The sequence below is a fragment of the Abramis brama genome, assembly GCF_963993115.1.
Source record: "Abramis brama genome assembly, chromosome: 14".
NCBI lineage: Eukaryota > Metazoa > Chordata > Actinopteri > Cypriniformes > Leuciscidae > Abramis > Abramis brama.
Window position 1 is genome coordinate 11,126,885 of NC_139976.1, and position 17,292 is coordinate 11,144,176.

The window sequence follows — 17,292 nt, forward strand, 5'->3', positions numbered from 1 at the left end:
GAACGTCGTACATAGAAAACATGCCGTAATGTACCCTGAGTGTAAACAACCGCATTCATCGTGAAGCGTGCAGCAAGCGATTTGCAAAGAGTAATATAATGATTAATATAAAGGTTAATAAAACGTTACACTCACTTCAGTTCTTCTGGAGGTGCAGCACGAACACAAATAGTTGGTACCGATTCTTTTTTCAGGAGCAGCTTCTTAGCAAAACCAGTTTTATACTGATCCTGGTTTGTGATCGTGGGGAATCCCGAGGGAATCCCCGCGTCAATGCTTTGGGAATATTCCATCAAAAATATCAAAATGACTGCTGTGTTCCTTATTACACCCAAGAACAGAACGTCACAATCGCTTAGACGACGCCATTCTTCTCCAGCATATCAATGCACTATGATGACAGACAGCTCGCTCACGAGCGAGGGCGGGTCTGTGTTGAAATGCTGCTGTCAATCACAATAGTGGGAGGGGCGTCGATTTTGTGACGTCACAAAATCGAACGGCTTGATTTCAGAGAGGGTCAAACATATAAGGAGATTTAAAAAAAAACACTGGATGGATTTTTATCATTTTATGATGGTTGTGTACAGGCACTGCCAACACACATTTCAGTACAATCAACTTGTAAAAGTGCATGTACCATTATATGACCCCTTTAAAACAAAAAACAAAAATTCCTACAGAGCCTAACTTTTGTACGATAGTGTACTTGCATATAAAATAAGGAACTTCCTATTTCTCTTACACCGAGTACTCAATGCGGCATCTGGCACATTAATCAGGCTATAGCATAATCTGTCATAAAAAACTTCAAAACCAGACAATGAGAGGGGCAATGATGTTTCCTGTTTCCTGAAATTCCACAGATGCCTTTAGTCATCCTCTGTCTAATCAAATGAGTCCATTCAAAGTAGTAGTGAATAAAAACGGACTGGTTCCTCAAGATCCTGAGACACCGAGACATATCTCAATGATGACACGAGTAAGCCAGCACACCTTGTGGCATTTTCGTGATGCTGTATTACTATTCAATTCTGTCAACACCACATGACAGACAATCCCAGATACCATTAAAACTGACTGATCATGTGTAACGTTAAACACACAATTAGCGTCCTACACAACTATTTCTCACACAGTTACACACTGTTAAAAAATCTTGACTAGCATTAACATGCTCAACCGGATCTGGACATGCGTTGGTAGTGGTAACCACACCATGCAATGAGCTGAAGGTATCTGATTCATGAAGAACAATGACTGTCCCTTCAGTGAAAATTACCTGAGCTTCTCTAGACACTCCAACACGTGCTTCTGGATGTTCTCATCCTTCTCATAGGTCTCCAGTAAAGAGATGGCGTCGTCATGATTTTGGCAATAGATCTTGTAAACCTCCTCCAACTCACCTTTGTAGTCCAGGAACACTTGACCTGGATGAACAAAACATTTATATGGTAAAATAGCAATATGGAAACTGATCTGAATCTATAATGTGAGTTCAGGGATTTTTTTGCTCTAACCTGTTGAGTCAGTGTCCTGGAGGCTCTTGTAGAGTCGACGGGAAAGGTCAATAACAGAGTTGATGTTTCCAAAGAGACCATCAAAATCAATACTCTGGATCTACAAGATATGTGGATATTTAAGATTGAATGGTTCTCATTACATAAAATACACCATTCATGCTTTTGAGAGCTTGATCTTTACGGACCTGTTTCTTCTGCAAAGGAAGAATGATCTCCTTCACACACATCTGCAGATCCTTGATGTAGTCATGTTCTGTCTGCAGAAGCTCGTCTATGACCTTTAATCTTTTCTCCAGCATCCTTTGTTCGGGGTCTTCAGCGGTGGCCGCTGATGCCGGGGATGATTCCAGAGACTTTGGCTGGGAGGCAGTCAGGGTCATCTCTGATGAGAGAGAGACAGAGAATGTCCTTGTCAACCACAAAACAATTCTGGTCATTAATTATTATTTTTTAAGAGCTTTGTTTTGATAAAACAGTATGAAAACAATTGTAGCAGAATGTATAAAACAACTTTATGGCTGCTGTAATCAAAATTCAGCAAATCAGCTATGACTACTAGGCGGAAATGATGTCAAATAATAATCATTCATGAGCCTTTCAGTTTTAAAATGTGTCGACTAGACTTTTCGACAGAACAACAGATACATAGAACAATAGATAGATAGACAGACAGATATATTGTCCAATATAAGAGGAAAAAACAATTTGACTTACTTTGGTTTTGCCAGTACAGACATTATAAAAGATTTCACACCAGTCTGAATGGATTACACTCATTTATAAAACATGAGGAAAGAACACGGGACACATTAATTAAGCTGCCAGTAAGAATAGGAAAGGGAAGGCAGTTTGCCCTGCGTGTTGCCATTGGCCGTCCAGAGGATGACATGGCTTGGAGTTAGGTTTGACTGCTCTTTGATCTTTTCGGTCAGAACTGGCACTCAAATGGGTCTGGGGCATGAGAGTGTGGGAGGAAGATCTGCTCTCATGCATCAGTGCCTCCCCACAATGCTGCCTGAGATGGCGCTTTATAGAGGTACAATGGACTGTCAAAGCACGCAGTGAGACATGGACCCAGGGGGAAGCATCTGAGGTGGGGCCTAGGACTATGCATAAGACTGTAACAGCTACGATGACTTCAAGTAAAAAAAAATATTAAAAAAAAGGAGGATGGATGGATGGATAAAAAATATGGGTGCATATGATAGTGTATATACTTGTGATACGCGTGTATGAGAGTTTCTGTCAAAACGTGAATAGACAGATTAATTTAGTTTGTCTCTGGATTAAGACTTCTTAGCCATCTGATGTGGTGACTCACTCTGACATCACGCTACAATAAATCTTTAATGTTGCTGATTCGGGAAAGACTAATAAGAGATTTGAGCGCAACCCAAATGGCCTTGTAATTCCACTACACATTTGACCTCTGAAATGTCACATCATAATAACTGTCCATAAATTAAATCTTCAGAGCCTCTATTCTGAGAAAAAGGGCAGTGATGACCACAGACACCAAAGGGAACATGCCACCCCAATATTAAGATTAGTAGTTGACAAAATATGCACATTCAATGATTGATTCTTACATTTGGTCCCTACAATACAGAATTTACATTAGTTAGCAAGCATCCTTGGATGTGACCTGCTGTTTTTGCTAAACCACAAAACTATGATGACACTTACAACAAAATTTGACTGGACAAGTCAAAGTAATATCTAGTAAAATAAAATAAAAACTTTTAAAATGTATTATCAATAATATATTATTATTTAATATTACCTTAATATTATATAATGTTAATATAATGAAAGGATAAAGATGGATCATGCACAATACAAGCAGGGGCTTTAAAGCTACTAAGCTATTAATAACTACTACTAATAATATCTCTCTATAGAACGAGGCCTCTGTATGGCCAAACTTGTTGACAACAAGCATGCACTATTCTATCCCTCTCCAACACTGTACAACTAAATGAACAATAAATGAGGTCATTTAGAGTTATTTTCCAAGTCTTTGTACAAAGCCCATCAACATGTTTGGTCTGTACAGCATCATTCATCCATGTACTAATTGTTCTACTTTACATACATACACACATATTACTGCTACAATGCAACCTGTTGTGACCCACATCTAGTTAATAGGCTTTTTCATTGTTCTGAACAAAATAATCTTCAAAGAGCAAATTCTCTCACAATATGTTCATTCAGATGGACAGAGTTTCAGCTCATACATGGGGCTTAACTATGTGAGCTCAGACAGTCTAAAACGAGAACATTTGGATCAAGGACTTATTTTTCAAATTCAAACCTCAATCAGTCATCGAAAAACACGTTGATAGACTACTATTATGAATATTGTGGATTTATAGCATGGTTATTGGTTATATGGTTATTACCCTACAAGAGCAGGCAAGAACATTTTGTAAGTTTTAGGCTTTTAAAGGGAATGGGAGATGAGACTCTGATTGGTTTATAGAACATTATGCTCAAAACACACCCATTACTCATTAAGAGAATAGAGACAACCCTTTTAGACCATGCGGCGGGTGCGCCGACCATTTTTCCCGGTGTTAAACTAGCAAAAGTGGATTCGGACAAGCCCTAAGTGCACTTGCACTGTGCGCTTTAGACCATGCGATTAGATCGTTAAAATAGGGCCCTTATTATTTTACTTTCTCTTTGTCATTCTGAAACAAAAATATTCGTCACTGTTCTGAAACTAAAAACTCAGAAACCACTTTATGAATGTTAACAATGTATACAGCATAATATAACATGTATACAGAAACCTTTTGATGTTCGTGGTTCATGGTTTCCTATAAATTTAACCAAAACTCGAAATGAATCAGGTCTGTGGGAGTAAGGTGATTTACAAGCAAATGTTGAGAGTGCAAAAGTGAAAACGACTGTAAATGTGTGAAACATAGAAAGCAGGAGAGAAAACGAAACAGAGAGCAGGAAAACACTTTAGTAAGTTCAGTGTGTGGCACAGCATTTGTGATGAGGTGCGCTAGAACTATGGTTTAATTTCAAGACTGTGTGTGCCAGAACTCATAGACTTCTGTATGTGTGCCATGGTCTGGTGAATGGCAGAGGGTAATCTCGACCCAGCACACACATACACAATGGCTTCTCTTTCTGTTTCTGTGAACATAATTGATTGTGACATTATGTTTGGGTCGTGCTCCAGCCAGTGAACTCCATGTGTTGCTCACATAGTTCCCACAAATGCAGACCCAAGGATGGCAAAAAAGGGGAGGCTTGTTTAAAACTCTGAACCAACATAAATTGCATGCACACATATATACATATACATATATATACACACACACACACACACACACACATATACATATACATATATATATGTGTATGTGTGTGTATATATGTATATATATGTATGTATATATATGTATGTATATATATGTATATATATGTATATATATGTATGTATGTATGTATGTATGTATATATATATATATATATATATATATATATATATATATATATATATATATATATATATATATATATTTAGCTCTCACTGTATATGAAGCGTCAATAAGTTATTTAATGGTTAAAATAAGGCACAGGAACACACTGTTATTGTAAATCTATCAATGTTCATGCTCCATAAACCACTAGTGTTGAATCTGAAAAGGCCTTAGTACAACCATTGACCATCAAACAATGCAGTCAAGAGGCATAAACTAGTGTACACAGTCACACAACACTTCCTCACACAAACACCTTGTGTTTCCCATGAACCAAACACTGATTTGCCAATCATACAGAACATCTAAATTCATCTATGGAGCAAAGACTTTCTATCTTCAGGCTTTTCGGTGTCTCGACAGCACTCAAAGAAAAGACGGGGCCTCTAAGACATCACCCACCTGTTAGCCCCCAAACTCCTCGTCTTCACTGCCACACACAAACACACACCAGAGGTCACAGGCGGTGCATTCCTCTAAAGCTGAGTGGAATCGCTCTGTCCCACTGTATCAACAGGGAAGACTCTCTCTGGAAGACACAAACTCCATTCTGTCCCCGTATTACCATCTGAATGCATGGGAACCTGCACCATTACACACAACTGAGCGAGCACAGAGACAGTTACTCGCACACTAAAGCCTGGAGCTGGATTTTGATGCTATTAAAAAAAACTACACTGAAACTCTATTTAGGGAGGTCTACTCCACATTTTTGGAGTGACTGGCTACTTGGGCCATGGCCCTAACTCATTGAGCCTGAATTCCATCAAGATCTTGAGGATCTCTCAAAGCCAAGGCCTCTTTGCCTTTCAACTCTCTTAATCTTTTTTTGTTTAAAGTAGGAGTCTTTGTTCAGGTGTAGCAGGGAAGCAGGTGGGCACCCATTTTATTTGATGTGTATCAAGCTGAATTTCAAAAATGATCAGTTGATGTTTATTTGCTTATTTATATACTTATTTGTATATAATTAATCATACATACATACATACATACATACAATTATGTACCATATACATATTATGTTCATACAAATTATATTTATAATATTTGTTAGTGCAGACTTCCAAATGGGAGAGCAAATTTATTGGATGATATTGAAAAAGTCAAAATCAGCAAACAAATGCATATAAAGTCGCCTGTCATATATATATATTAATATAAATTATATATATAATACAAATGTGGTACAAAGAAGGAAAACTATTTTATGACTCTGAAAATGAATTGATAACATTGTTATTCTTGTGAAACTGAAGGGTATTTTATGGTCTGACTGTGCAAAGCTGTTTTTGTCCCTTTCTAGTTTAAGGTCACATGAATTATCAGGACTGTGTGTTCAACACAAAGTTCACATAAGACCGCCCAGTTACCATGGACACCTTTCACAACTGTTATGAGAGTAAGTGTGGGAACGAGACGCATAGTATGTGAGTGAAAGCTGGATGTTGTTGCAAGCCACAAATATCCAATCCATTTGACATATTTTCGGCACTAGTCAGAATTAAGAACAGAGTAAACACGGCTTGGAAAATGAAAGTATGTCTTCTTCAAACCTTACAAGGCTTACAAGTACTGTTAAAATTCAGCATATGTGAAATTGAAGAATTTTTACAAATATATTGCATAAGAACAGAAACACGGCTTAAAACATTCTTTATCAATTATTTGAGTTGCACCACAGAAATCTGCGTCACTGAAACTGTATTTTGTTTTGTTGTTCAAAAGGCTGCAGGTTTACATTCCAGTTCTCTGTGCCATAGTCGGATGTCTGATTTGTGTGGGATGTGATGTGACACACCCGTAATAAACGTGAGCAAGCATTCCATTAACCACTCCATATCCTCTCAGACTCATGCTTGTTTCAAAACATCCTAACCTTACTTGGAAAAGTAAATAAAGACGGGTATTGTTTGCTAATAAGCTTGAACAAATTAAATTTTGTGGCCTTGCAAGTCTACATCATATCTAACGTATCTAGAAAGTAATAAACAGGAAAATCAAGTGGGACTCTTTTGAAGAAATTTAGACTCTTTTTGAGGCAATCCATTATTGCAGTGAAATCGATACTCAAGTTCAGTAAAACCATGTTTTGCACAACAAGCAGCTACATATTCGGACACTGACATTTCACTGATCTACCAAAATATTTGTCTGAAAATGAATTTTAGGATTTGCCGAAACAGTTTTGAAGGGCCTAAATCATTGATCGAAACATTGATTGATTAACGCTTCGTGACAGACTAATTTGAAGTGGCAGCGCGCACAAGAATGGATCATGTCACCCTCTTTACTACTAGTTACAGCACAAAATAAACATGAATGAACATCAGAAGGTATGTTGAAAGAAACAGTAAAACTTACTGAAATGTATCATGTTAATGTAATTGCTTAATTAGTGTTTCAACTGTTGAAAGGTGTCAATAAAACAGCTTGTAAACAATGTCACATAATGTTACTATTACCTCAGGTATGCCATTCACTGTCCATATTTATTCATGCCTTAAAATGCTTGAATGTAACTCTACACCATCGCTTCATTTTTATTCTATGTGGATTCACCAGCTATATTGCTAAATGTACCTGATTTTTCATATCAGCAGAAAATATATGGGGATAACTTGGCTTCTCTTGAGACTCCCCTGCTTCACAACATAGTTAATGATATGCTAAAGCCCGCCCCCTTCGTGACGTGATTGGTTACAAGGTAGTTTGTGACGTCAGAAACAACAGCAATTTCAAACCGCGTTTTAGAGATTGTCTTTGGTCCACTGCAGTTGACTTATGAATTTGCACATGGTTTGTTTTAAAGTATATTAAAACACCACATAGACATACAAACAACATTAACAAATGAATTGATTTTCACCACAGGGGGTCTTTAAAAAGTTCTATAAGTTTTTATAAATATAATATCTATAAAAACTGCCTTGTGCACAATTTAAATGCTTGTATACAACTCAAATTTTACTTGAGTGTTGATTATTAAATACATTTGATTAAATTAAATTATTATATAAACTTTATTTTCGGATTTGTTTTTGGCTAAAAACTTTTGGTGCATCACTAAAAGAAAAAAAAATATTACGTAAATTTTACAGCTTTGGTGACAAGCCCAAAAACTGAGAACTGAGCACCCATGAGCAAAGATGGCAGAGTTGAAATCACACTTCCGGGGGTTCTTGTGCGGGCCGAACAACTGCCATTGAGATGAACTGGAGTGTTAATGATTATAACTCCCTGAGTGAGCCTAACAGCTAAAACTGGGCATATTTTCACCTTGTGAAAGCATTTGGTCACCCTGTTTATCGAGCAGCTGGCATCAGAGTTAGTTTGGCTACTGTGACTCTTTGTCTTCTCTTTCACATCACCTATAGCATTATCAAAATCTCACCATTAAGATGGTTAATCTAGATGCTATGCTTGAATGTTAGGTTCACAATACCACCTCCTATCCACAGAACTCCCGATTCACAGAATGTGATAAGATCATGCTCATGACTCAATGTGCATATTGGTGTAGTCCAAGTCATTTAGTCGTATAGAATCCCTTTAACAGGATGAGATTAGCATTACAGAGATATTACGTAATTGCATGCATCCTAACACTCAGGGTCGTTTATCAGGAGGCCCGCTGGGACAAAGCACGTTTATGCACAAAATGAAGACGTGATACCTGGCTCCACCGAGAGCCTTCCCTCTTTAGTTACACAAAGAAGAGCTTTACTATCATAGATCCTCATGGCTCATGCCCACTGTCATAGACACTTCATATCTGGAACAGCACAGATGTGTCCGTGTCTAATTGCTGATAAACTAAGGGAATAGCACTTTCAGTACTTGGAGGAAAAACTCTGAACACATATGTAAATATTCCATCTTGATTTAAAATTGCAGTAAGTCAAGGGCAAAAGCAGCCGTATGTATCAATGAGCAGTAATGTAGCATTTGTTTTTCAGGCAATGTGTGAGAGCTCCTGACCTATATTAACTAGCTAATTCCCTCCTCAGCCTGTGACTTGAGGCTTTTGTCTGCCAAGCTGGCCCTTGACTTACTGTTGTACAAATGTTGTGTGAGGGTTGGTTGAAGGTTTCTTTTTAATCCCCTTCCAGCCCACTGGCATGGGCAGCTGCACTGGGATTACGAAGACCAGCAACAGGCGACTCAATAAATAAAGGCACACCAACATGCACTTCTGATAATATACAAATAATGTGTGTGTGTGTGTGTGTGTGTGTAAGATCATTATGCTGGCAAAACGTTTATATCAAAGGACCTCAAATTCTAAGTAAATTTGATTGTTTAAATCTAGGCATTGATAGATTTTTTTTCCTATAAATAACAGTGATAATGATATATATATATATATATATATATATATATATATATAAAAATAATAATAATAAACTGTTTTCAGAGAATGAATTAGTAAGTGTAGTGTTGTACATTTTAGTAACTTCCCAAACTCTGCTAATAAGAATGCAGCTCTCTAGGAATTACTATTGGACAGAAAAGTGAATATAATCCACAACAGAGTAGGAGTACAGTTCTGTCAAGCTTGAAAAAGATAACCTCAGACTATGAGTCAGGCTGGGTCGGCCTGGGCCTCCTCTTCACAGTATCCCAAACTCAATAGTAAGAGGTCTTTGAAGGCTATATGGATTGGGGGGAGGGATCTGGTACCAAGCAGATCCTAGTCCCAGAGATTTCCTCTGGAGTCTTTTTTCTTCCTCCTCCCCACTGAGGTGCTGACTGGAGAACTAGGTTACAGAGGATTACCCTGGGCTGAACTGACCACCTGCTTTGTGTCAGACATGACACAAGCCAGACTAAACTCCCACTGAGACACCCACTGCAAGCACCCATCACCAACCAGTGACAACAATAACAAACAATGACACCTCAAGCTAAAAATCTAATTATACTGATGAGGCTGCTATAACTGAGGAACATCCCTTCTTGACTGTCAGTGAAACCTGAAGGAATAGACCATTTAAACTTATACAGTGCCCCCTCCCCCCCAAACAAACGGAAAGCAGTCACACTGAAGATATATGAATCTCACTAATACTACTACTAATAAATAAATGTCTCAGAAAAGTTAAGTTATGGCGCTTTTCCACTACACAGTACCAGCTCGCCTCGGCTCGACTCGACTCGGCTCTGTTTGGTTTTCCACTGTGTAAAAGTTGTACCTGTACCTGCTTCCAGGTACTTTTTTTCGTACCACCTCCGGCGAGGTTCTAAGCGGGCTGAGGCGAGCTGAGGCGATACTAAAATGTGACGTGAAAACACGACAGATTGCTGATTGGTCAGAGAGAATCGTCACTATTCACTGCGTCATCATTGCACGCGCCAGACGGAGTATCCTGAATAAAAAAACAGCAAAAACAAAAACAAAAACATCCAAAAACAGCATACACTCGATTTCCTCCATTGTCCTGTGTGTGTGGGTAGCGGGTGTGTCTCGCGCGTCTCGCGTAGAAGATTAAGTCACGGCAGTTTCCTGCGGCGTCGCTATGACAACCAGGTACTATTGTGGAGGTACTATCTGCAATGGAAAACGGAGCGAAAAGCGAGCCAAGCCGAGTCGAGCCGAGGCGAGTCGAGTCGAGTCGAGCTGGTGCTGGTAATGGAAAAGCGCCATTAGTTAGTTAGTTAGCTAAGAAAAAGTCAGTAGTTAAGGAAGTTTAGCATCATGTGTTTGTGGATGCCACTTGTTTTGTGATTTGTTTTAAACTATGGACATGCAAAACTAAATATGACTAGCAAAAACGCTGATTACTAAAAAAAAAATCTTTTTGCAAGTATAATGATGGAAAAGTTAGAAAAAAAATAGCTTAAATCAGCTTAAACATCCCAAAACATTTTGGGGCCAAAGTAAAGCTTGTGGCAAAGGGAATGTAAAATCTGATGCTTAACAGTACTTTTTGGTTTTGAATATTTTGGTGCTTTTTTTTATCTATATCTAAAGTCACAGTGTCATTAAACACTAGAGGTTGTCAAACAAAGGAAAAGAAGTCTGGAGAGGGGAGGGAGGGAGAGAGAGCTAGAAAGACGCAGAGAACGAAGGGGTGAAGAGACAGACAACAAAAACTCTGAAAAGTAATCAAACCCGTTGGACAAGTTCCCCCCTCCCTGCAAGTTTCCAAGCTCACCTCTTAAGTGAAAAAAACCAACATGAAATTCTGCTCCACACTGACAGCTTCAATAGGCAGTCTCATAGACTTGCATACCCATGCATTAAGATGGTGACAACACAATCAGCACTTTTGGCATTTCCTGAATTGATTTGGAGAACTCTAGGACAAGGTCAAAAGCTAGCTATAAACATGGGCTATATCCATGTGGACATTTCTAAAACTGTTAGTTGACTCATTTTGTTATGTAAAGAACACCCACAGCCACAATCAAGGTGTGTTTTGCCCCTACTCTGACCTCACAGATTTATTGTCATGGTACTGAATGTGCTCATGGTACTGATGTGCTTTACCTTGTTTCTTTTTCCTGTTGGTGGCAAACTCTGACTTCCTGAGAGAGCTGGGTGCTGTCTTCCTATAGAAGCTGTTCCTGTCCAGTGAACCCACGTAAACGGGCTTCCGTGTGCGGCCATGACCTTCCACATCCAGTTTTTCTGAACCCCGGCGATCGCTGTATTGGTCCTTTTGGTCATAAGTGAGTTTAACAGGATCCTCATACGATCTTCTCTCCTTCAGTGTCTGCTTGTGATAAACATCCTTTTCCCATTCCTTGCAGGGTCTTTCACTGCTGTGGTCAAAACTGTAACCGTCTGGTTTCTGTTCAATTGAATTTGACCTTAGATCTCTGTAACGCTCCCTGCTTTTCTGGTCATACTGATCGCTCTCACAACCCCTGTCTTCATAGCAGTCTTTAACACCACTATCATAACGTTCATCTTTCCAGTAGTTTCTAACTTCCTTTTCTCTGCAATCATACTGATCTCCCTCTCTGTATTTATAGGAGTCTCTTTCCTTAAGTTCATAGCGATCCCTCTGTTCAGACTGGCTATTTTCTCTGTAATCATACCGGTCTCTTGGTTTGAGGTCATAGTGGTTATCTTTTTTACGTTCGTACAATTCCTTGTCATCTAGTTCAGAGAGTTCTCTTTTGACTGTCCTTTCTCTAGTGTCACAGTAGTCATCTTTCCTAAAGTCACTGCAGATCTTCACTTTTTCTTTGTAGTCACAGTAATCTCCTTTTCTTTGTACATACCGTTCATAGTCTCTTCGATCAATTGAGTCCCTTTCTCTATGCTGGTAGCTGTCGCCTCTCCTGCGGCCTTCCTCACAGTGACTACGGTCATAGCGGTCCCCTTTTCTGTCATCACTCTGGTCTTTCTCTCTACGATCATAGCGCTCATACAGGTAATTGTCTCTGGAGTCATTCTGGTCTGCTTCTCTATATCTGTACCGGTCATTTTTCCTTTTGTTGTAGTGTTCTTGATGTTTACTGTCATAGTGCTTGTCTCTGCGGTTATAACGGTCATACTTATCCAGCTCTTTATGGTCATAGTAATCCTGGCCCCTGCGGTCCACATCTCTGTATCTATCTAGCTCCTTATCATAGTAGTCCCGGTTTTCATGGTCAAAACTGTACCCATACCGATCTCTGCGACTATAAGGTTCTCGATCCTCGAAGTACTCGTCTGATTCCCAAGAGTGGTACCGGGTCACATGATCAGGATGTTCCTTACTCCTTGGGCTCTGTGCAAAGGCTCTGTCTTCAGAGTAATCCAGTTCTTCTCGATGTTGAAAGAAAGAGTGATTGCCGGTATATTCCTGTGGCATCCTTGGCTCCTGGTACACTGCTTCTGGTGACTGATAAAAGAATTGCTGCGGAGGGACTTCTTGGTAAGGAATCTTGTCCCAGTCCTCGTATTCCCAGCATTGTTGACGGTACCCATTGGCTTGTCCGAGGTAGGCTTGGTGCTCCCAGTGTCCCGGTACAGGTCTGAAGTCCTGTGGGCACATGACTGGCTGCTGCTGAAGTTGTTGCTGCTGTTGAAAATGCAGCATTTGCATGCATCTCTCCTTCTCCCAGCCCTCACTCACCAACTCTTCCACGCTCTTACCTCTCTTGGGAGGAGGCCTCTTGAAGTCCCAGGGCACTGGGGCAAATGACATAGGGTGTCCTAGGGCCACCTGTCCCTTCATGGCTGTGAGAGTCCGCAAACAGGGTAGGCTCTATTAGCTTCCCCAGATTTCACATTTCTGGTCCAGATGTAGAGGACTCCACCTGTCATGCATGCTCAAACTCTTGTTCTCGTTCTAACTCTCTTTCTCTGACGGCTGACTGAACAGGACTGTCTGGTTCAGACCTAAGAAACTCAATCTCTCTCTCTCTCTCTCTCTCTCTCTCTCCGCCTACCCAGCCAATAGGAGAAAGAGAGGGAAGGAGGTGGGGGAGGGAAGAGGCAACAACAGAGACTTGGCAAAGGGGAGGCATTTAGGGTTAATCATTGAACGTAGTCACATGAATGGATTACAGGGAGGCTGTGATTGGCTGGAGTCTCTGTTTGCAAGAAAACACAGGCTGGACTTCACAAAAGAGGAGGGAGCATTATCCTCTTTCATTCCACAAACTTCTTTGAGATGTTTTTAAACTTGGCATTACTCAAGCAAAGCTGAATCTGCCTCTAAAGGACTCTTTTAGGCTGTTGTGCAACTAATACAGGTATATTGAAGCTGTACTATTTTACAGTTTTTGCTTGCGTTTTTAAGTCTAGCAGGTGTATGCTTACAAAAACAACCTGACACACTGAATATTGTCAAAAGCAGGGTCAAAGCTTTATCTGTTCTAACTTGCTCATCATACGTGTTTTAGAGGAACAAGGTTCCCATGAATTTCATAATCTTCTACTTTCATGTTTCAACAAGTATAAAGTTGGACACAGGCCGATTATTTCAGAGAGCACTGTGCACTGCAGTGCCTGCATACTTCACAATGAGCCATTGTTAAAGGCCGCCCCTGGTTTCACAGGCTAGGGCATCTTTTCATGCGAAGAAGAAAAAAATGCTATTCATTCACATCAGTATAGTATATCACTCCCCTCTACAAAAAAAGACAAAACAGTACACAGTACTGATTTCATACTGCACACAGAACTGAGAATCCGCCACTAAACACAAACCCTAGTAATGTGAAAACATGGTAAATAGAGAACAAGAAAGTGGCTTAAGGTGTTTTGCTACAAGTATTTATTGGATTAAAATGCACAAAAATCGCACAAGCTAAAACTGAAAAGAAAGTGAGAATAATAGATTTTGCAAGCCTGCTTGCTTGCCCTCTCTTCTTTATTAACGTTGGTATTTTGATAATCAGTGGTTAAGATCTCATGGGGCAGACCGAAACTGTGTGCATGTTTTTTTTTCTTTCACTTCAAGGACATCAGGAGCGACATTCCTTGTGTAATGGAGTTGTTTTACTTTGTTTACACAAGTACAACCCTTTGAAACAGCACTGAACTTACTTTCACACATGGTGCTCCTGGTGCCTTGCTTCAAAAAACACATTTAATATATTTATATCTAAAATCTGCCAAACAAACTCTGTTAAATATTGTAGGTTAATATCTAAAACAAGAGAGTCAATCAGAAGACACAAAGTGTTACTGAAAAAATGATGTCCTTAGGGAGTTTGAAACATCACTCTGTAGTTAGTGGCTCTTAATGTCCTGGGATACAGGGGGAAAAAAAATGTATGAAAGACAAGCTTGTGGATCAAAAGCATTCGAAACTGTCCCTCAATTGTTGAGTGCTTGTTTCATACATTTTGATTAGTTCAAAACTATCAGAGAACACAACAAGACCCAAAAAGTAATTACATCAACGAAGCATTCAGATGGATGCTCGTGATGGAGGTGAGGTCTCACATGCCACTCCTTTCATCTCTGTTATTATAATAGCCCGCCATCCAATCTCTGAGCCTTTCTAGCAGGCGATGGGGTCATGCAGCTCCTTAAAGAGCCTTCTGTAAACCTGAATAGGCTTTCATGCATGAGACGGGGACAGAAAAGCTGGGAGCTGGAGATTAGATCCAGTACACAAATGAGCTCTTGATGCTTTTTATGAGCACCCAAACAGATCCCAATTAGAACAAGGGCTGTGGATGGAGAAAAAGAGCTAGGACACTCACTCACAGATCACAACTCTGTCTCCCTTTTAACAATGTGACTATGAAAAGAACTGTTCCCAGAAAGAGAATAGCACATGAGAATATGAGAACCTGTGGGTCTGATAAGACAAAAGTTTTTAAAACAGCTCCAAAACTTCCTTCAACTCTTTCTTTCTCTTTCTTTCTTTCTTTCTTTGTTTCTATTTCTTTCTTTCTCTTTCTTTCTTTCTTTCTTTCTTTCTTTTTCTTTCTAATCCAATATAGTCTTAAATAACTAATCATATCTTACTCCAAATTTTTTGTCTTGTGGTTTGTTCCATTCCAGAAGAGATGACTATATAAAAAATATGAGTCTCCTCCCTCCTGTACAAAACTGCTGTTCACAAGCACGGCTCCATGGCTGATAGGCTCTTGAGTGACTCCCTGCACTTTAACAATAAATAACCATTGTTTCTACCCTCCCTGCTGAGAAACACACCCTGTTATGATAAATGTGGACACAACACACGCACCTACTTAAATGGAGTAAGAAACTCATGAAGAAATCAGGTTACTTACACCATTATGACACACAATGACTCAATGCTATACTTGTAAGCATTATGCACCAAAATGATTATGCTGGGAATTGTGATAAACTAATTATCTGTGTACAGCATACTGTAAACACACACACACACAAACACACAATAAAAATACACAAACAATTATTTTGATGAGTTAGAACAGAATTTGTAAATTTAGTTTTAAAAAAAAACTAAGAGGTAAGAAGAAGATTTAAGAGAAAAATTCAACAACACACACAAACAGAGTTGCTCAGGTCCACTGCAGTTTTTCCAAGACGATATAGGCGTTACAGAAAACAAGTGGCATTCACCAAGACTTTGGCAGCGCTCCAAACCAAAGGCATGCATCACTGTGCCTGATAATCACTTCTGGAGAGCCACTGATAAAGCTCCTTTGCTTCAAAATGGACCTATCATCAAATCCATCACCGATCCAAGTTTTAAATGGAATTCCTTGTCCCTTACACTTGAAAATAAATGGCTGTGCCTAACAAGCAGGTTATACTTATCAAGCAAGATGTGTACACAGCTGTGTGCAAACGGAGTATGCGACACACATAATGGTGTCACGTGCTGTGAACACAAAAACACATAAAGCAAGAAAATACAATGCTTTGGCTATGAAATAGTGACTAATTAACTAAAGCATTCTCCATATGAAAAGGAAACATAAATTCCTTTTAGAACTCTATAACACCAAATGGTAAGAGATATATACACCCTCCTCCCCTCCCTCCCTCTCAGCTCAAGTCTTACCTGGTGCATGTGTGGTTCTGGTTCTAAGAACATGGCCAAAAATGGCTGTGAGACGCACCACAGGCTGCAACAGAGAACTCCAGAGTCTGGCTCTGAAACTTCTACTACCCATTATCTCCAAAGAGGCCCAACTACTATATGTCGTCCACTACTTCACCAAGAAACAGGAGCAGAACCGAGACATGGATTGTGAGGGTAAATGGACATGCAGACAGAAATGTAGAGATAGACAGCAAGAGAAAGAGAGACAAACAGTGGTGCAAAGAGGCCACTCTTACTATAGGTTCAGAATGTATTTCATATGTATGTGGGGAAAAATGTAGCCAACAGGACCAGAATTCCACACATAGGTAATATACCAATGTTAATGAAATTATAAGGTGATGCCTTTTAAATTATAACTACACAGAAGATCTGGCTCATAGAGCTCACAAAATGTTATACTGTACAGTGAATCATGTGCACAATGCATCACATCAGACTTGTGCAGACTTGTGCAAAGACATGATATTCCCAGTGCCACTGTCTACTGATTTTATCCACTCTGAGAAACAACAAGGTGGTTTCTATCCTATACGAAAATTAGTTCCGCCTATCATTGGTTCAGTCCTATGCCCGGGTGTGTTTTACTCCTTGGTTATGTGTAAAGGTCACGCAGAGACCTTCTGTGAAAAACTGCTGAATATAACACTACTGCGTTGAGAGAGGGTTAGAAGGACGAAGGCTTATAAATTCCCCTTTCAGATCGTAATATAGTTGACAACAACTTTGAGAAGATGTTGGCAAAACAGCCAATGTATATTGATATAGATG

The 17,292-nt window shown here is 39.5% G+C and overlaps 1 protein-coding gene across 4 annotated transcripts in view; it reads right to left on the reverse strand.

The window, feature by feature from the left end:
* The window catches only part of dnmbp (dynamin binding protein), a 49,915-nt gene that overhangs the window by 8,689 nt on the left and 23,934 nt on the right, over nucleotides 1-17,292 (reverse strand). For 2 of the 4 annotated variants that reach the window (XM_084134199.1, XM_084134198.1), the window contains exons 1-4: nucleotides 11,517-13,345; nucleotides 1,709-1,905; nucleotides 1,521-1,620; nucleotides 1,283-1,430 (exon numbers count right to left, since the gene is read on the reverse strand). In XM_084134199.1, coding sequence (XP_083990325.1) covers nucleotides 1,283-1,430; nucleotides 1,521-1,620; nucleotides 1,709-1,905; nucleotides 11,517-13,197 — 2,126 coding nt within the window. In that variant the 5' untranslated portion in view covers nucleotides 13,198-13,345. Of the gene's footprint in view, nucleotides 1-1,282; nucleotides 1,431-1,520; nucleotides 1,621-1,708; nucleotides 1,906-11,516; nucleotides 13,346-17,292 lie in introns of those variants that run through there. The other 2 variants (XM_084134197.1, XM_084134196.1) reach the window with 1 other exon arrangement.